The following is a 21401-nucleotide window of genomic DNA, read 5'->3' on the forward strand; positions in this document are numbered from 1 at the left end:
GCTCTCAATTAAGATTTACCTTGAATAAATTTCTAGACATACACAACATTAAAATGTACATATCTATGTCACAAAAAGGTTAAAAATAGTGCATATTTCCTGTATGGTTGGTCATCTCTTCCATGTGCTCACTTTGGTAATGACCAATAAGATACAAAGGCAGACAAGGTAAATAAAACAATGTCAGAGAGTAACACTGCAGATGGCGATTGCAGCCATGAAATTAAAAGACGCTTACTCCTTGGAAGAAAAGTTATGACCAACCTAGATAGCATATTCAAAAGCAGAGACATTACTTTGCCGACTAAGGTCCGTCTAGTCAAGGCTATGGTTTTTCCAGTGGTCATGTATGGATGTGAGAGTTGGACTGTGAAGGAAGCTGAGTGCCGAAGAATTGATGCTTTTGAACTGTGATGTTGGAGAAGACTCTTGAGAGTCCCTTGGACTGCAAGGAGATCCAGCCAGTCCATGCTGAAGGAGATCAACCCTGGGATTTCTTTTGAGGGAATGATGCTGAAGCTGAAACTCCAATACTTTGGCCACCTCATGCGAAGAGTTGACTCATTGGAAAAGACTCTGATGCTGGGAGGGATTGAGGGCAGGAGGAGAAGGGGATGACAGAGGATGAGATGGCTGGATGGCATCACTGACTCTATGGACGTGAGTCTGAGTGAACTCCAGGAGTTGGTGATGGACATGGAGGCCTGGCGGGCTGCGATTCATGGGGTCGCAAAGAGTCAGACACGACTGAGCGACTGAACTGAACTGAGCTGAACACTGCTCAAAGAGCATGAAATCTATGATGGTCTTGAAGTAAAAGAGTTTATAATAGTCAGGTTAGCTTGTTCCTATACTTTCACTGCTCACAAAAATAACATAATCCCTAGAGCAATGTAATAGTAAATATTAATAAAAATATTAATAAAACATTTAATGCTCTATTAATTACCTTATGTTATAAACAGTAAATTTGTAACATTACTGACTATGCTGGGCTTACATTTTCACCATGCTTATTTTAATTGAACTTCAGCACTAATACATGTAAGTATTACTCTGTTTCCCAGGTTATTCTCTCACTGGAGAGCTGAAAACCAGGTTGTTTAACTTAGGGTCTATATAGGTAGATTAAATTCCCACACAGCCTTGTCCCAATTCCCAAATTAATCTTGAATTAGATAAGAAATAACAAATAAGTTCAGCACTGGCTTTGCTTCCCTAATCACACTCCACTGAAACTGGATTGGATTAGCCACACCTTTCTCCTTGATCTCTATATGGATGGCAGGTATATTTGTATTCCCAACCTCTCTCTCTAGTCCATCCTCAGCTGAGGCCCATGTTTCAAGCCTCTCTTCCAGCATTCTCTCCTGTCACTTTGACTCAATCACCAGGCAGAAGGTTCGGGTTGCCTGCCACTCCTCCTCTATACGGTCAAGTATCTGTGGCTTGACAACTGGAGGGCAGAATTCTCAGATACCAGCTGCCTGACTGGTTCAACCTGCCCCTCTGTCCAGATTCCCAGAGTGATGTTTTGACCATTTAGGACTGTATCTGGGCTTCTCAGAGACAGAGCCTTCCAACAGTGGACCCAATCACGGTTGGCCATGAGCCTGGCTTCCAGGAGCCGTACCCCCTGAGACAATAGTTCTAGTATCAGGTCAGAAGCCTTCCTTTTTATCATGAATTGAGAAATGGATGTCCTTCTCTAACATGGTAAGTTGCTAATTGAGATCCTCATGATGATTACTTTGGCTCCTCTGGGATCTTTGTTGTGGTATGTGAACTCTTAGTTGCAGCATGTGGGATCTAGCTCCCCGACCAGTGATTGAACCTGGGCCCCCTGCATTGTAAACATGGAGTCTTAGCCACTGGACCACCAGGGAAATCCCATGATGATGCCTTTGAGTTTGGATGTCTTTGGTTTGGTGGCCAAGCATTTCTCCCTCCCTTCGTGTTCCCCTCCATCTTCCTCCCCACCCCCATCTCCAACACAGAAGAATTACAGAAGCCCATAGTAAGTTTCCTATACTCATGAGCTTTCATAGGGTGCTCAGAAGTTTCTGAAAAAGTTAAAACTATGTTCAAAAAAAAAAAAGTCACATTTCATACTCTTCTTAAGTTACTTTTTTATATGCCCTGAGACAGAGTTAATTGACTCCTCCTTAGCTTGCAGTTCACAAAAATTCTCCTAAAGTGTATCCATATGCTTATTCTCAAGGGGTTGCAAGGACAGAGTCACCCTGTATCCTAGCAGTGTCTCTAAACTCAGGAATCGGATAAGAAACAAGGCAGCTGATCCCTACTATCTCTGTATTTCCCTCCAACAGAGCACAGAGAAAATGTCAAGCTGATTCCCTAAAATTGCCCTGACTATACGCTAGTTTCTTAAAGATACCAATAGTTATAATGAATATTTGGAAACAATGTAATTTATCTTTGCATGCATGCTTGCATTCTCAGTTGTGTCTGGCTCTTTGTGACCCCATGGACTGTAGCTCACCAGGCTCCTCTGTCCATGGAATTTTCAAAGCAATAACACTGGAGTGAGTTGCCATTTCCTACTCCAGGGAAATCTTCTCACCCAGGGACTGAACCAGCTTCTCCTGCGATGGCAGGTGAATTATTTATCACCTAGTTACCTGGGAAGCCCCATAATTTGTCTTTATATTGGCTTAAATTAATGGCACTGGATTTTCTTATACCTGGGGGGGTCTACATCAGCAAAATAAATAAATAAATAAAAGCCAACTATTTAAAATCTTACAGGAACTAGATGGATTTTAGTGATTTTCTTAAAATGTAGAGTATTTCTATAGTTTCCTCTTTTTCACCAAATGTATCTATTTTTCTGAATATCAAAAGGGAGCAAAGGCTTGAGCAGGCTTCCCTGATGGCTCAGTCAGTAAAGAATCTGCCTGCAATGCAGGAGACCTGGGTTCGACCCCTGAGTCGGGAAGATTCCCCTGGAGAAGGAAATGGCAACTCACTCCAGTATTCTTGCCTGGAGAATCCCATGGACAGATGAGTTTGCCAGGCTACAGTCTATGGGGCTGCAGAGTCGGACATGACTGACTAACACACACACACACACAGCAAAGGCATGCAAGTAAAAATCATAATAGTAATAGTAATGATTATGAGGATAAGAATTTGTGTGATATTTACAGGCTACCAAGCACTGTACAAAGTACTTTATCTACATTAACTCTAAATTCCTGAAGAACACGCTACAATATGTATGATTGTTCTCCATTCCTAGTTCAGAAAACAGAGTTGAGACAAGAAACTTGAACTAGCCCAGCTTGTAAGTGACAAAACAGGAATTTAAACCTAATGCATCTTTCCACATCTGTGATGATGCAAACAACTCAAATAAATGGCATTTATGTCTGATATTGAACTCTTCTTAATGAATACTGAAAGCGAGAATACCTCCCAATCGTTTCCTGAAAAAGTATTGACAGTAAATGTGCCCTTTGTGTTTGAGGAACATATTTCTGTTGCTCTGAACATTACTTGAATAAGAACTTGCTAATAATCTGAACAGATCTAACTTCAAATTTGATGTTCTGTTATACAAAGAGATGAATATTAACCTTGACATTCACCTTTTTACACTTTCAACTTCATTGTTACATGAATAATTTTCTCTCTTCGCATTATGACAGCATTCGTATGCTCTCTGCTTTTCACTTTGGTAGTTTAGCACTTTTGGAAATGTGATAAGATAGCTTGTAGTATGATTAACTGATTAATACACGTAGCATTTCTCTACCTCTATTTTTCCTGAAGACATCATATTCTTTTGCACTTTCTCCTTTATTTCCCTCTACTTGCCCCTCTTTTCCTCCAAAGATGCTTACTTTGGCAATATTGAAATGACTGAGAAAAAGATTCTAGCCTTATAAGTACCCTAAATTTGATCTTTCTATACTTGAGAGGAATTTTTCATAAGAAGATAAAATTAATTTAAAAACCCATTGAAACTATTCATTAATATACTGTTATAGATTCTAAGCAACTGTCTCTTTTATAGGCAACATAATTACAAGTGAATTACAAATACAGACTTTATGACTCCAATTAAACTCTAGGCCACAATCCATTAAAAACCTATTATACACATTACATTACATATAAGGAAAAATATATATGCAACATGATTCCAGCTATCAAAATAACTTAGCAGTAATTTCAAATAATTTATGTTTACCTAAAATTTCATCAGCATAACCTCAAAAATCATCAGAGAAAAAACTCATGCTTAATTTTCACATATGTCTACATCATACTTTCTCTTATTTATTTCATTATTTCATTCTATGCCAGGAATATATTTGAAGTATTTCCCAAGAATGAGAGATTGGAAGAGATTCTAGTTTTTAGTTGTAAGAACACTAGTTTTTTCCGTTTTAAGAGCATTAGAATTAAACTGAGAATATTTAATTTTAGGGATTTTACTTAGAAAAGGCAGAAGAACCAGAGATAAAATTGCCAACATCTGTTGGGTCATAGAAAAAGCAAGAGGATTCCATAAAAACATCTACTTCTGTTTCACTGACTACGCTAAAGCCTTTGATTGTGTGGGTTACAACAAACTGTGGAAAATTCTTTAAGAGATGGGAATACCAGACCCCCTACCTGCCTCCTGCAAAACCTCTATGCAGGTCAAGAAGCAACAGTTAGAACCAGACGGAAACCTGGACTGGTTCAAAACTGGGAAAGGACTACGTCAAGGCTGTATATTAACCCTCTGCTTATTGAACTTATATGCAGAGTCCATCATGAGAAATGCCAGGCTGGATGAAGCATCAGCTGGAATCAAGATTGCCAGGAAGGAATGTCAATAACCTCAGGTATGCAGATGACACCACCCTAATGGCAGAAAGAAAGCAGGAACTAAAGAGCCTCTTAATGAAGGTGAAAGAGGAGAGTGAAAAAGCTGGCTTAAAACTCAACAATCAAAAAACGATGATCATGGCATCTGGTCCCATTATTTCATGGCAAATAGATGTGGAAACAATGGAAACAGTGAGAGACTTTATTTTCTTGGGTTCCAAAATCACTGCAGATGGTGACTGCAACCATGAAATTAAAAGACGCTTGCTCCTTGGAAGAACAGCCATGACCAACCTAGACAGCATATTAAAAAGCATAGACATTACTTTACCAACAAAGGTCTGTCTAGTCAAAGCTATGGTTTCTCCAATAGTCATGTATAGATGTGAGAGTTGGGCCATAAAGAAAGCTGAGCACTGAAGAATTGATGATTTTAAACTGTGGAGTTGGAAAAGACTTTGAGAGTCTCTTGGACTGCAAGGAGAACAAACTAGTCAATCCTAAAGAAAATCAGTCCTGAATATGCATTGGAAGGACTGATCTGAAGCTGAAGTTCTAATACTTTGGCTATCTGATGCAAAGAACTGACTCTTTAGAAAAGACCCTGATGCTGGGAAAGGTTGAAATCAGGAGGAGAAGTGGACAACAGAGGACTAGATGGTTGGATGGCATCACTGACTTGGTGGACATGAGTTTGAGCAAACTTGGGGAGTAGGTTATGGACAGGGAAGCCTGGTGTGCTGCAGTCCATGGGGTTGCAAAGAGTCAGATGACTATGCAACTGAGCTGAACTGAACTAAACTGAGTTGAAAGTCTAGAAAAAAATCAACTGCAAATTCACATAAGAATAAATTGGAAATAAATAGGTAGTATCAAGGGTTCATTTGCTACATTCTGTGTACACTTCTTTAAAACTCTTTGAGTTCAGTTCAGTTCAGTCACTCAGTCATGTCTGACTCTTTGCAACCCCATTAATCTCAGCACGCCAGGCCTCCCTGTCCATCACCAACTCCCGGAGTTAACTCAGACTCACATCCATCGAGTCAGTGATGCCATCCAGCCATCTCATCCTCTGTCGTCCCCTTCTCCTCCTGCCCCCAATCCCTCCCAGCATCAGAGTCTTTTCCAATGAGTCAACTCTTCACACAAGGTGGCCAAAGTACTGGAGTTTCAGCTTTAGCATCATTCCTTCCAAAGAAATCCCAGGGCTGATCTCCTTCAGAATGGACTGGTTGGATCTCCTTGCAGTCCAAGGGACTCTCAAGAGTCTTCTCCAACACCACAGTTCAAAAGCATCAATTCTTCGGCGCTTAGCCTTCTTCACAGTCCAACTCTCCACTGGAAAAACCACTGGAAAAAGCATAGCCTTGACTAGACGGACCTTAGTCGGCAAAGTAATGTCTCTGCTTTTGAATGTACTATCTAGGTTGCTCATAACTTTTTTTCCAAGGAGTAAGCATCTTTTAATTTCATGGCTGCAATCACCATCTGCAGTAATTGCAATGATTCTTACATCATGAGTTTAGGAGAAAAGATTTGCTTCCAAGTGTTGAGGCCATAGTATCGGTTTTACTCATCAAACTGTATGGCTGTGTATCATTTGCGCTGTGCCGTGCTTAGTTATTCAGTCATGTCTGACTCTTTGCAACCCCATGGACTGTTAGCCTGCCAGACTCCTCTGTTCATAGGGATTCTCTGGAATGGGTTACCTTGCCCTCCGCCAGGGGATCTTCCCAACCCAGGAATCAAACCACGGTCTTCTGCATTATAGGCAGATTCTTTACCAGCTGAACTACCAGGGAAGCTCATGCATCCTTTAGAAAACATATAAAATAGAAATACAGGCCAGAGGAGAAGGGGATGACAAAGGATGAGATGATTGGATGGCATCACCGACTCGATGTACATGAGTTTCAACAAGCTCCGAGAGAAGGTGAAGGACAGGGAAGCCTGGTGTGCTGCAGTCCATAGGGTTGCAAAAAGTTGGACACATCTGACTAACTGAACAACAACAAAATTTTGTAAAGTGACTAAAATTAATTTGAAGCAAATTAAAATTCCATCATCATTGTAAAGGTGCTTAAGAAAGAAGGTCTTAAGAAAATGTTAGAATGTTATACCTCAGTTCCCATACAGGAAAGTCATTTATCACTGAATTATTTTCTCAGAAATTTTGTAATGCTTAAGAACTGGGTTACTATGAAAAGTTGCTTTTTTAATATCATGTCTATAAAGTTTAATTCTATCTGATGTTTATTCTCATCCTTCAGCTCTCAATTGCCCAATGAAGAAGGAATGAGAATTAAGGCCAGCTTGAACCTAGCATCTCTGACACAGTGAAGCAGAACAAAAAAAGCCAAAAAAAGCAAGCTTTAGCTGGACCAGAATATCTTTGTGTATAGTGAAGTTCACAAGAAAACAAATAGAAAGAGTATTTCAAATGGAAAATAAATGACCAACTCAAACAAAGTAATTTGAAGGTACTATGAAAGGTACTAAAGGGAATTGAGATCATTTAGTATAAGTTTTCAAAGAATGTGAGATTTTGATGGGAGAAGGTAAAAACTGTTGATAGTAAAGTTTAAAAGAGGGACAGAAGGACATTCCTATTGGGAGGCCTACTGAACACACATGGGCAAAACAACAGCCCTGTTTCCTGAGCAGCCCTGGATCTACTCAGAGAAAAGTAGACAGGCAAAAAATTACAGAGTTATGCTTCTGAGAAGATTTTTATACTATGTCTTGATGGAAAGTATGGAGATATACCTTCCTATGGCAGTCAACTTAGAACCAATCTGAGACAGTGGCCTTATTGAAATACCCAATTTTTCTCATATAATTTATGCAAAGCTTCACGAGGGCACCAGTGGCCTAGTAAAAACTTTATAATCTAAATGTTTTGCTTTTGCACAATGAAGGAAACTATAGTCAAGGTGAAAAGACAGCCTTCAGAATGGGAGAAAACAACAGTAAATGAAACAACTGACAAAGAATTAATCTCCAAAATATACAAGGGAGCTTGTGCAGCTCAAAACCAGAAAATCAAACAACCCAATCAAAAAGTGGGCAAAAGACTTAAACAGACATTTCTCCAAAGGAGATATGCAGATGGCTAATAAACACATGAAAAAGTTGCTCAACATCACTCATTATTCAGTCAGTTCAGTTCAGTCGCTCAGTCATGTCCGACTCTTTGCAAACCCATGAATCGCAGCATGCCAGGGCTCCCTGTCCATCACCAACTGCCGGAGTTCACTCAGACTCATTTCCATCGAGTCGGTGATACCATCCAGCCATCTCATCCTCTGTCGTCCCCTCCTCCTCCTGCCCCAATCCCTCCCAGCATCAGAGTCTTTTCCAATGAGTCAACTCTTCACATGGGGTGGCCAAAGTATTGGAGTTTCAGCTTTAGTATCAGTCCTTCCACTGAACACCCAGGACTGATCTCCTTTAGGATGGACTGGTTGGACCTCCCTGCAGTCCAAGGGACTCTCAAGAGTCTTCTCCAACACCACAGTTCGAAAGCATCAATTCTTCAGCGCTCAGCTAAGGAAATACGAATCAAAACCACAATGAGGTATCATCTCATGCCGGTCAGAAAGGCCATCATCGAAAAGGCTACAAACAGTAAATGCTGGAGAAGGTGTGGAGAAAAGGGAACCCTCTTACACTGTTGGTGGGAAGGCAATATGGTACAGCCACTTGAGAGAACAGTGTGGAGATTCCTAAAAAAACTGGAAATAGAACTGCCATATGATCCAGCAATCCCACTATTGGGCGTATACCCTGAGGAAACCAGAACTGAAAGAGACACATGTACCCGCATTGTTCACTGCAACACTTTTTACAATAGCTAGGACATGGAACCAATCTATATGTCTGTTGGCAGATGAATGGATAAGGAAGTTGTGGTACATATACACAATGGATTATTACTCAGCTATAAAAAGGAGTCTATTTGAATCAGTTCTAATGAGGTGGATGAAACTGGAGTCTATTATACAGAGTGAAGTAAGTCAGAAAGAGAAAGACAAATACTGTATATTAACACATATATATGGAATTTAGAAAGACAGTAATGATGATCCTACACACAAGGCAGCAAAGGAGACACAGATGTTAAGAATAGACTTTTTGACTCAGTGGGAGAAGGGAAGGGTGGGATGATTTGAGAGAACAGCATTGAAACATGTACATTACCATATGTAATACAGATGACAAGTACAAGTTCGATGCATGAAGCAGGGCACCCAAAGCCAGTGCTCTGGGATAACCGAGAGGGATGGGGTGGGGAGTGATGTGGGGTGTGGGGGGGTCAAGATAGGGGAACACATGTACACCTGGCATTGATTCACATGGATGTATGGCAAAAACCATCATGGTAGTGTAAAGTAATTATCCTTCAATTAAAATAAATAAGTTAATTAAAAAGAATAAATGTTCTTAGTACCACAGTTTATTAAAACCAGGCACCTGATTGGAAGAGAGGCAAAGAGACTTATCCTCTATTACATTTTTTGTTACTTAGTTTGCATCAAGAGAGACTGATCATTAAACATAAGGAGATACTGGTGGTATTAATAATTTAACAAAAACTAGTGGAAGCATGTCATGAATAGCCAAGGTGTTGGATTGAATCACCATCTCACATAGGAAATCCTGAAAAAGAAATGCAACTCAAAACATAGGTTGAAGAAAATAACTTTTAGAAGGGAAGGTAGTAGCTTTGTGACTTAGGAATTTTATGAAGGCCCTTTGAGAATTCTTTTGGATTCTAACTCTCTTTCAGTGCACACCATGGAGCACCCAGTTACTATGATTTGTTTGTGGAAAGAAAATAAAATAAACCTAAACCTTACCGCCTCCACTTCAGCAGGGTCGTACCAGACATTGATGTATGGATGTTGTAAGGCGTCATCCACTGATATCCTTTTCGCTGGGTCAATCACTAGCATCTTTGACAGCAAGTCTCTGGCTTGGCTGGCTGAAAAAAATGAATGAAGAAAAAAATTTGTTAAATTTTGATTTTGGCAAGGACATTTTTTGGAGGGAAAAATATTTTTTAAAAAGTCAGTTAGCACCTTCCTTCCAAACATCAGCTAACTTCACCAAGTGTTTAGGGAAATGCAAAATGAAACAATGAAATATTTTTTATCCATCAAATACACACAAAACATGGCTTAATATTCAATAATCTCATTCATGTTGGTTGCAGTGTAAATTGATAAAGACTTTTTTAGAGGGCACATTTGGGAGTATCTTTTAAAATTTTAAATGTGAATATCTTATGACCCAACAGTTCCACTTTTAGGTATAGAGTCTAGAGAAACAATCGCACATGTTCAGGAAAAGCATCCAGAAAGGATGCTAACTGCAGCATTGGTCAAGGATTAAACATTTTAAACAATCTAAATGTTGCTGTTGTTCAGTCACTATGTTCAGCTCTTTGCAACACCATGGACTGCAGCATACCAGGCTTCCCTCTCCTTCGCTATCTCCTGGAGTTTGCTCAAATTCATGTCCATTGAGTTGGTGATGCTATCTAACCATCTCATCCTCTGCCACCCCCTTCTCCTTTTGCCTTCTATCTTTCCCAGCATCAGGGTCTTTTCCAATGAGTTAGCTCTTCTCACCAGGTGGTCAAAGTATTGGAGCTTCAGTATCAGTCCTTCCAATGAATGTTTGGGGCTGCTTTCCTTTAGGGACTTCCCTGGTGGCTCAGACGGTAAAAAGTCTGTCTACAATGAGGGAGACCCGGGTTCAGTCCCTGGGTTGGGAAGATCCCCTGGAGAAGGAAATGGCAATCCACTCCAGTACTATTGCTGGACTTCCCTGGCAGCCTAGAGGTTAAAGTGTCTGCCTGGAATGCAGGAGACCAGGGTTCGATCCCTGGGTCGGGAAGATCCCCTGGAGAAGGAAATGGCAACCCACTCCAGTACTCTTGCCTGGAGAATCCCATGGAGGGAGGAGCCTGGTAGGCTACAGTCCACGGCGTTGCAAAGAGTCAGACCCGACTGAGCGACTTAACTTTCACTTTCCTTTAGGATCGACTGGTTTGATCTCCTTGTAGTCCAAAGGACTCTCAAGAGTCATCCACCTGTACCAATTAAGTTTGGCAGTTTTAAGCATGGCAGGCTACAGTCCATGGGGTCGCAAAGCGTCAGACATGACTGAGCAACTTTCACTTTCAGATGTATTGACATGGACATAGTATTAATTGAAAAAACAACTGCAGAATGACCCATAGATCCTGATGCCACTGCATAAATCTGCCTCTTCCCAATAAAACAACAAACATTTCTCTCTCTCTTTATTTATGGTTATAAGTACATAGAAAAATTTTGCAAGGATCATAGACAAATTGAAAATCATAGGTACCTCTGAGAGGAAAAAATTCGTACATGTATTGCTTGCATAATTAAAAATAAAGTTTAAAGAATTGTTTTTTAAAAGGAAACAAAGTGAGTGTACGCCACTCATTTTAAAACTTCAGAGCTGCAAAAAAGGACAAAGCAGTATCTGGAGGGAGGCAAGGAAGTTAGAGGTGACTTTTGGAGAACGGGAGAGATAATGAGGACTTTAATGGAAGCAGAAGCTTCAAGGATTGAGAGAAGGGGGCAACTCTGAGAGAAAAAATCCACAAGATTTAGTAAACAAATTGATGCAGGGAATCTTATTTATTCAATATTCAATTTATTCAATATACATCATCTACTGTGTGCCAGGTACAGTTTCAGATGCTAGGGATATAAAAAATTTGCACAGTGATAATCAGTAAATGTATTTATTTAATAACATTGCTGAGTGAAGTGTATTAGTTGCTTAGTCATGTCTGACCGTGTGTGTGTGACCCCATGGACTGTAGCCATCAGGTTTCTCTGAGCATGGGATTTTCCAGGCAAGAACACTGGAGTGGGTAGCCACTCCCTTCTCCAGAGGATCTTCCCAACCCAGGGATCGAACCATGCTCTCCTGCATTGCAGGTGGATTCTTTACCATCTGAGACACCAGGGAAGCCCCTAACTTTTCTAAAGGATGCTCTAAACATATCCGAAAATACAAAAAATGTTTCAGAAAATAAGGATCCAAACTGATTTGGAAATTTTTACGGTGAAAATATTCAATTTATTCCAAACATGGTAAAACTTCAAATTAAAGAAAGGAAAATCTAAAACTGGTTTGCTAAATTAGGAAAAAGGCAGTGTGTTTGAATTCATGAATATGTACCAATTTTTAATTAGCAATTGTTTATTACTAATGAAATATGATTAATTATAAAATTTTGAAATTACATTAAACATAAAATCCAGAAAAGCCAACCTTCCCCACCATCTGGAAGCAATCATTCTTATTATTAATGTATTCCCTTCTAGTTTTATGTACTCTTTCATAATTTTGATTATACTAGAGTTAAAATGTGGCAATCTAATTTTCACATCTACAGCATTTGTATTTCTTGTGTTATTACATTTTAATAAAATATTCACATTTATTTGTACTAATTATATATTTTTTAAAAAATCACTAGTTAAATTACTGGAAGATTTTTTTATTTCTATTAGTCATTTTTCTGGGGATCTCAATTCCAAACACTTAATTTCTGCTACTTCCAAACTGACACTTTGAAGTTGACAAGAGTGACAAAAGTACAGAAATCTACAATGATTTTCAGTGTTAGTTTCTCTGACTGTTAACCTAACAGGTCTGTGTCTATTTCATTAGTTCAAGACCTCTTTGATTTGTAACTGATTTTATACCCAGACTCACACACTCCATGGGTTCTCATGTCACCCACATTTCTGTTCTTGGAAGAGTAAGGGTTGGGGTGGTCTCCTCATCTGTGGGAGAATGAACCACTGGAACACCAAATCATCTCACTAAGAAACAATGATCACTACTGCTTGTAGGAAACAAAATGAGGAAGAGGAAAAGATTTTAATTCTTCATCTTTCATTCTTTTGTTTGCAAGTAAATGTCTTACACTCTTTAACAACAGTAGAATAAATCCTTCCCTTTGATTATTTGTGTAATTCTTTATAATTTGCTGATTTTGCATTATAATTATAATTCAATAATTATAAAATTCAGAAAGTAAACAGGTAGCTGAAGGGAGAAACCCAACTGTGCAACGAAAGTGTCACAGACACAGAAACAACACTGTACTTAATTTAAAACCCACAAGATGGAAGTCTGGAAAAGATAATATGACCCTGGGAAGTTGTAACACTATATTTTGGTTTCTCCACCTCATTTAATTCTATATTAACTATAAATTAAGTCTGTACATTTAATCTGTAACTAATTAATTGTCCACTGAACAATTTGCAGTAAAATTTCATGAGTGTGTGTCCTTTTGCAGGGCGGGGCGGGGTGGGGGGATTCCTTAATAGCTCAGTTGGTAAAGAATCCACCTGCAATGCAGGAGATCCTGGTTCGATTCCTGGGTCAGGAAGATCCGCTGGAGAAGGGATAAGCTACCCACTCCAGTATTCTTGGGCTTCCCCTGTGGCTCAGATGGTAAAGAATCCGCCTGCAATGTGGGAGACCTGGGTTTGATACCTAGGTTGGGAAGATCCCCTGGAGAAGGGAAAGGTTACCCACTCCAGTATTCTGGCCTGGAAAATTCCATGGACTGTAAAGTCCATGGGGTCACAGGGGAAGCTGAAGTTCCAATACTTTCACCACCTGATGTGAAGAGCCAGCTCATTGGAAAAGACCCTGATACTCTGAAAGATTGAAGGCAAAAGGAAAAGATAAGATGAGGATAAGATGGTTAGATAGCATCACTGACTCAATGGATGTGAATTTGAGCAAATTCCAGGAGACAGAGGACAGAGGAGCCTGGTGTGCTACAGTCCATGGGGTCACAAAGAGTCAGACAACATAACAACTAAACAACAACATAGATCCCCTGGAAATAATCATTTTATTATTAATAAAGATATACTATTTTTTATATCTAACAGTTACTGAGGATTTAGTGTGAGACAGGCAGTGTTTTAAGTGCTTGACCAATTATTCAATTAATCCTCCCAATGATCCTATAAAGTAGACACTTCTTGCTTTAGTTTGTTAAAGAAGATACAAAAAGATTAGATAACTTGCCCAGGTTCACACAGATTTTAAGGGATAGGATTCCTTCCCCTAGCAAAGGAAAAAAATCAGATTTGCTTCATATCTCCAATTTCTGAAATGTCATAAGTTAGAATAAGAATTAAAATATTACTTATACTTTATACCTTGCCAAATTTATTCTATATCTTGAATCCTATAAAGAAGCCATTATGATCCCCATTTTGTGGGTAAGAAATTAAGATTCATTACTAAAGTTCATAATGGCAGACATAGTAGTAGAAAAAATTACTTATTAATGAAAGTCTTTATGTTGAAAACAAAATGTGAAAGTAAAAATCTCATTTGTCACTCTAAAATAAAAAATGATGGTTAAGCATTTAGTAAAATACAAATAAAACTCAAACATCTATAGTTTCAAGATTTTACAAAGAAAATCTTGTGTTGAAAATATTTTCCAGAATATAAAAATAACTGGAACAATTGCTTCAATGTCTATATAATGTTGTTCTTTTAGCATTAACATTGCAAAGTAATTTTAGATTCTAAATATGTGAATAGTTAACCCATACCACTGTCACACACTTTATTACTAGTCTTCTCTCTAGATATCCAGAAAATTTTAAAATCCTTGATTACTTTCCCTTTGTAATGAGGATCTTTTAAAAATACCTCTTCTTAAATTGAGGTTGTTGTTCAGTTGCTAAGTCGTGTCCGACTCTTGTGACCTCATGAATTGCAGCATGCCAGGTTTTCCTATCCTTCACTATCTCCCTAAGTTTGCTCAAACTCATGTCTATTGAGTCAGTGATGCCATCCAACCATCTCATCCCCTGTCGCCTCCTTCTCCTCCTGTGCTCAATTTTCCCAGCATTGGGAGAAGTGTGTCTATGGTCTGCATCACCCACGCGGTGGTTCTGAAGTTATCCCTGAAGGGCTTACCTTTGAGTTTATTGTGCTCAGAGTCCGCTGGGAAGAGGGAATCTGGAAAGAGCTTGGGGAAGGTGAGTCCTGCATACTTGGGCCGATTCTCCACATAGTTTCTTACGGTGGGTTGCAATTTCTTCATGAACTCTGGACATGGTGTTCCTAGTTGCTCAATAACCTTATTCCACTGGTCAATATCTGAGAATTGAATAGTTAAGGGCAAAAACAAGTGCAGGACACCAGCTCTTGCCTTTCACTAGTTGGGAGACTAACTGCTTCTCAGAACTCTGAACAGTCGATAACACAAAAGAAGTTCTAAAAAAACAACAACGGACAAACATATAAAATCAGATTGTCAGGCAGTGAATCCTCTTGGAATTTTAAATTCACTTTGAGAACACATACACTTTTGAGGAATTAGCATTACTTAACAAAATATGATATCATGAAAGAGTCTTTGGGTTGTGTCAATGGAAAGGTATTTAAATAACACAAGAATTTCTTTTATTGAGTTAAACTTCTATATAGCCATGTAGTTTGGAAGAGAAAAATTATAATGACATAATAATATTATCATGAAATTATTTCATTTATTTTCTAAAAATGACAGATGAATAAATATTTTATAAGATTCATCTATATTTTTCTTAAATTCTTTATAAGATTCTTTTTTCCTCTTGTTCTCAACAAAATGGGAAATTTCCTCGTCTGTTAATTTTTTCGACTCATGCACATTACAAATAGAATCAGTATGATAATAACTTATTAACTGTTCATTAAAGACTTAAAAGATTCTGTTTATCAAAGCAGTTGCAGTTTCATACCCATTTTCTTACTTCTGATAATAGTGCCTTATATCCTGAATATTGTAATATTCAATGAAATATGAAGGTAAACATAGGATGTTCAATTCAAGACAGATTTCATCCAAATGCCTGTGTTTCAAAAGCATGTTAAACATGGGGAATTTTATAAGGAAAGCATTACCTCTCTATGAAAACTAATACTTCCAAAACTGGGGGTCTTTGACATGCACACCCACTGATTGAGATTTTCTTTTTCATCTTTCATAGATATTTGATATGTTAGAGCTTGGGAACAATAAATACCACTCATGAAAACTCTGAATAGTCAACTGGAAGAAGTTGATTTCAAACAGATTTCCTTGCCATGTGTCAATGAAAGACAGAGGCCTTAGAAATTCTCAAATCCAATACCATAGGCAGTGTTGTCTCCAATGTTGCTAATTCTATAACTCTATCTTTAGTGTAAAGTTAATTCATTTCTGCTAATGCAATTTGTGACAGTTCAGGGAATGTTACTATAATATTATTTAATTAAGATTTGTAAAATCATTACCCCTAGTTTTTCTATAGCATTGGACTAAAAATGATGGACAGTCCTGACAAAATTAACTATATTTAACAAAAATAAATATATAATACAATGTAGATAGGTGACTGAAAAAAGGTAAAACCAAGCTTATTTGCAAATGCTCTTCTATTTCTCTTATAATCTAGCTGAATAAAATTTAAATTATATATCCTCTCAGTTACTAGGATGAAAAAATGTATGATTGTGTAATATCAAGAAACGAAGTAAGAGTGGGGAAAATTGAAGAATATTCCTTTACAAAATGACAGAAATAACTAAACAATAACGTCTCTCAATAAAAATTCATCTCAGTTACCATGTGTATGAGAATATATAGTAGTAAATGAGAATCATTAGGAATAAAGTAAAAAAATGCAAAAGATTAAAGTTAAAAGTTATTCAGACAAAAACTTATGTTAGTACTATCAATAATAGGTAAGCTAGATTTACTTAGATATATTTTAAATAGAAAACATTAATACAGTTAAATAAACCTCAATGCTTACACTATAAATTATGAAAAGAGATCTACTTTTTAATACTGTTCAGTTATCATGTCCTAATGACATAATTTAATCAAGTGATCAAACTTCTAGAGAATTCTAAAGATTTGATCAGGGCAGAGAAGTTATCAGATTTTCTGTAAAGGAGTCTTCTAACAAAGTTAGCAAAATATTCCCAATACACTAGTATAATTATATTTAGCTACAGTATGGTGGCTCAGATGGTAAATAATTTGCCTATAATGCAGGAGGCCCAGGTTTGATCTGTGGGTAAGAAGATCCCCTGGAGAAGGGAATGGCTACCCACTCTGGTATTCTTACCTGGAGAATTACACAAACAGAAGAGCCTGACAGGTTACAGTCCATGGGGTCACAAAGAGTCAGACACTACTGAGTAACAAACACTTGATACAGTTATTTAATTAAAAAGTGAATTGCTTTTATTCTTTCATATGGAAACATAGAGGATGTAATTTCTGCCTTGCTATCCTTGTCATTTAGCTATTTACATTAATTAAGATAAAGGCATATTGTGAAATTTTAAATACTATCTACACATTATATAATAAAGAAGGATGATAATGGCAAAAATAAAAATAAAAAAATAAATAAAGTAACATTTCCAAAACAATTGCATGGCCTTTTTACAATAAACTTTCAGAAAAAGTGAAAGTCACTTAATCGTGTCTGACTTTTTGCAACCCCATGGACGATATAGTCCATGGAATTCTCCAGGCCGGAATACTGGAGTGGATAGCCGTTCCCTTCTCCAGAGGATCTTCCCAACCCAGGGATTGAACCCATGTCTCCCACGTTGCAGGCAGATTCTTTACCAGCCGAGCCACCAGGGAAGTTTAAGGAGAGTCAAACGTCCTGGAATTAATTAAACAAGAACTATTAAAATGTTTATTATTAAAAGTTATAATTAAAGTCTCTAGAAGCATTCAGCACATCTTCCTACCTTAGACTGCTCTTTAGATGAAATACTGTTATGGTCCTTGATGTAATGGTTTACCAAAAAGAAACGCTAATCTTTATTATTGGCAATGAAATACTTGATTGTTCTAACTGTAAATATGTGGTACAGTCATCTTTAAAAGTGTGTGCCCTTTATTTTAACCAATCCATTTCAAGCTCTTTCTTCCCCAAAACATGACTAGTACATTTAAGCACTAAGTACATGTTTTACAGGTGTTCATAGGGTTACATCATTAACAACTATATATTTAGTTAACCATGTGAGTTTTCTCTATAATCATAATTAAACAAATACAATCCAATACTAGAAATAATATCTCCTGGCTCTAAATCCAGGTCTTGTTCCAAGGATTCCAATAGAAAAAAGACCAAGTCTGGAACTGATGTAGTAAATATTACTTTAATTTTGCCATAAAATTGATCGTAAGTTTGTCACAGGCAATCCCTCTTAAAGAATGCCTCTGAAACTGCTTTCTTAATCTATTAGGCCAACTTATTCACATAAAACAACTAATTTTATTAATATTTAAATAGAAAATAAGGTGATATATTTTAAAAGAACTTTTTAATCATCAGATTTCCACAATGATTATACTTTTAAAAATACAGAAAATATTAACCAGGTTTTTATGATTATGTGTTAATTTAAAATAGTAAATATTTTTTAAAAGAATGACCAAAATTACTTTTGTAAAACAATTTCTTTGCTTTAGGACACTAATAGGTCATCATTTTTCTACTATGTGAGTACCTATAGATTCCAGCATGTGCAGTCATCAAAAAAGCAAAACATATATATTTTTGATCTACTAGTTCAGAAATCATCATACAACATAATTATCAAATGTATTTAATAAAAATTTTAAAATTTCATCTAGTAGGAATTATTTGACAATATTCTCATCTAGTTCTAAATTCACTACACTAAAAAGTTTGTTTTTTTAAACAGAGTATGATAAGATAATGTACAACTATTGACTACTACTAATGTCTTCAATAAGTAGTATTGTAATAGATGAAAGAAACAAAGTATGGATTGTAAAAGTGATTATTTGAAATCCTAAGTTTGGAAACCATTCCAGCTAATTTTTGTCAGTTAGCCAAGAACTTACATTTAATGTCCTTCTTTTACATTAACTTCCTTGGTTGAGAAACTTTCTGAAATATATAACAAACTGCCTTGAGCATAATGTATGAATAATGCCTTAATATTTTCTGAAAATTTGGGGTCATAATTTATACCATGTACATTTAAGCTTTCAGAGGCTACCAAGTGGGATCAAATGGCTTCCCTGGTGACTCAAATGGTAAAGCATCTGCCTGCAATGAGGGAGACCCGGGTTCAATCCCTGGGCTGGGAATACCCCCTAGAGAAGGAAACGGCAGCCCACTCCAGCACCCTTGGCTGGAAAATCCCATGGACAGAGGAGGCTGGTAGGCTACAGTCCATGGGGTCGCAAAAAGTCAGATGTGACTTAACAACTTCACTTTTTCTTTCAAGTGGGATCATAAAGAGTTGTTAGCGGCTTCATTCTTCTATGCCCTTTGAATTATTTTATCTCCATTTTGTTTTTCCATTGATTACTTTTTCTTATGATGAATATGGTTTCCAGAGTTGACATCTTTGTGAATTCAGATTTGCTTTTTACTCTGCTCTAAGCCTTATATTCAGTATTCTGTGCAAAAAAGTTGACATCTCTTCACAACCTAAAGAATATCAATGTCTGTCCCAAAATTCTTAACTATGTTTTTAAAGATAATATTGTATAAGAGTACTGTCTTTAGAAAAGTTCCAGGAGTGACTACTTTTTCTTGCAAGACAAGCAGCTACCTGGTTGGCACTGTGTTGTGTATTATTGGGTGGCTTTATGTTAGCCCTTCAATGAATGTGCATTAGGAGGTGGAGGTATGCATGCCACGTGTTAGGCATCATGATAAATAACTGCAGTTTCCAAACTGAATATTCATAACTTAGGGAACTTATAAAAATATAGATCACTCCCCTCTCCCCATTGATCTACAAGATTCTGAATGCATATGTTTGAGATGATATCATTAAGAAACATCACAGTAATTGCAATCCAGGTGGCCCTGGTATATTTGAGAAATACTGACAATATCTTGCGAAAAAATAAGTCCAGATCTAAGAATAAAGTACTAACCTGTTTCAGTTTTATGACACAGATTAGTTTAGGGTCAGTTTCACCAAAATATTATTCCACACCTTTTGCTATGGAAAACTTAGGGGTTGTTCACATGGAAACATGACAAGGAAAGAAAAATACTAATATTTGTTCCCTTTCCGCATGTCACTTTCCCGAAAAGACCATGAGAAATTATGACAAGTGTCACTCATAGCTCTATGCAGAGAAAAAGGGGTTCCACTCATGAATACCTATAGAAGGACTGAAATTACATGTTGCCATCATAAAAATACAGGTTGATATCATGTTATATGGAGTGCTATTCATAGGAAGCATAAAAGCTATTCAGTATAAGTTCAAACTATTTTACTGTTTTTCAGTAATTACTCCATAATTTTCTATGATAAAATTTTTCTCAAAGAACTCTCACTTCTGAGGACATTATAAAATTCAGGCTAGAAATATATCTATATTCATATGACAATGGTCTGGATTCAGATTTTCATGGTTTTGTCTTGAGTTTTTTGTTACTTTAAAGACATTTTTACTTTTTTTCATTTGAAAAGTGTTATTTTCATCTTGATAGTCCCCCTCAAATTCTAGAAATATGAATAAGTGACAATGAAAAATTATAACTAACATCTGTTTTCATTATAAATGAGCACAGGAAGGGGAAATATTATAAGCTAATAGCACTTTGAAAAAGTCAAAGCTGACAGTTTGATTAAAAGGCTATTTGTCAATCACTGGAAGCTGATTGTTCATGGAATACTGTGGAACAAGAAATATCCAGAGGCTGATATTTGAAGCATGATATATATGCATCTCAGCATAATCTATTTCATCTAATAAATCTATTTATCATTGTAATCTATATTTATTTACAAAGCAAAAAATATTGAGACATTTCACATATAAGCAAATTCAATATATGTTAATATGTATCACAAAGTAAAATTTTCATTAAACTATTGAGGGTTAATCCTTAGGGCCACTCATTTGTACAGGTCCCTTGCAAAATTCTATGCCTAGTTTTGTATTTGTAATATTAATTTTTTCTTTACATAACAGCTTCCTCCAACTGCATTATATTCTGGTCTCATGAAGACTAGATCTGACTCTACCTGCATTTTGAAACTGAAAGATGTCTTGGAAATCATTTAAATTGACATCTGTATTTTATAGCTGAAAAATGTTGAGATGTTTTAAAATTGGTAAGTAAAATGACTTTAAGCAAAGTAGCTGATACAAACAGCTCCCAACACTAAAAGAAATACAAAATTCTATTTAACAGTTTGGTAACTCTCTACGCTGTTCTATGAAAACCTCTCTGAAAGATTACACTCATTTCTGGATATAACACTATGTAAGAAAAAGGTTTAGAAGGGACAATGAAGTTTATATGAGGTAAAGAAAATATGCTATATGAGGCATACTTGACAAAACTTTTTATGTTTCAATTCAAAAAGAAAGGAGAAAATCCCTGCCTCCTCCATCCTAGCACTTTGATCCCTCTTTTCCCTTAGTTGTCAACACCTTCTAGTATACCATGCCTTTTATT

At 37.0% G+C, this 21401-nt stretch overlaps 1 protein-coding gene across 9 annotated transcripts in view; it reads right to left on the bottom strand.

Annotated features, from left to right (window-relative positions):
- The window catches only part of MAPK10 (mitogen-activated protein kinase 10), a 379167-nt gene that overhangs the window by 63008 nt on the left and 294758 nt on the right, over positions 1-21401 (bottom strand). For all 9 annotated transcript variants that reach the window (XM_013964774.2, XM_018049689.1, XM_018049691.1 and 6 more), the window contains 2 exons: positions 14857-15039; positions 9702-9826 (listed from right to left, as the gene is read on the bottom strand). In XM_013964774.2, the coding sequence (XP_013820228.1) occupies positions 9702-9826; positions 14857-15039 (308 nt within the window). The remainder of the gene's footprint in view (positions 1-9701; positions 9827-14856; positions 15040-21401) is intronic.

The sequence above is a fragment of the Capra hircus genome, chromosome 6 (genome assembly GCF_001704415.2).
Source record: "Capra hircus breed San Clemente chromosome 6, ASM170441v1, whole genome shotgun sequence".
Taxonomy (NCBI): Eukaryota; Metazoa; Chordata; class Mammalia; order Artiodactyla; family Bovidae; genus Capra; species Capra hircus.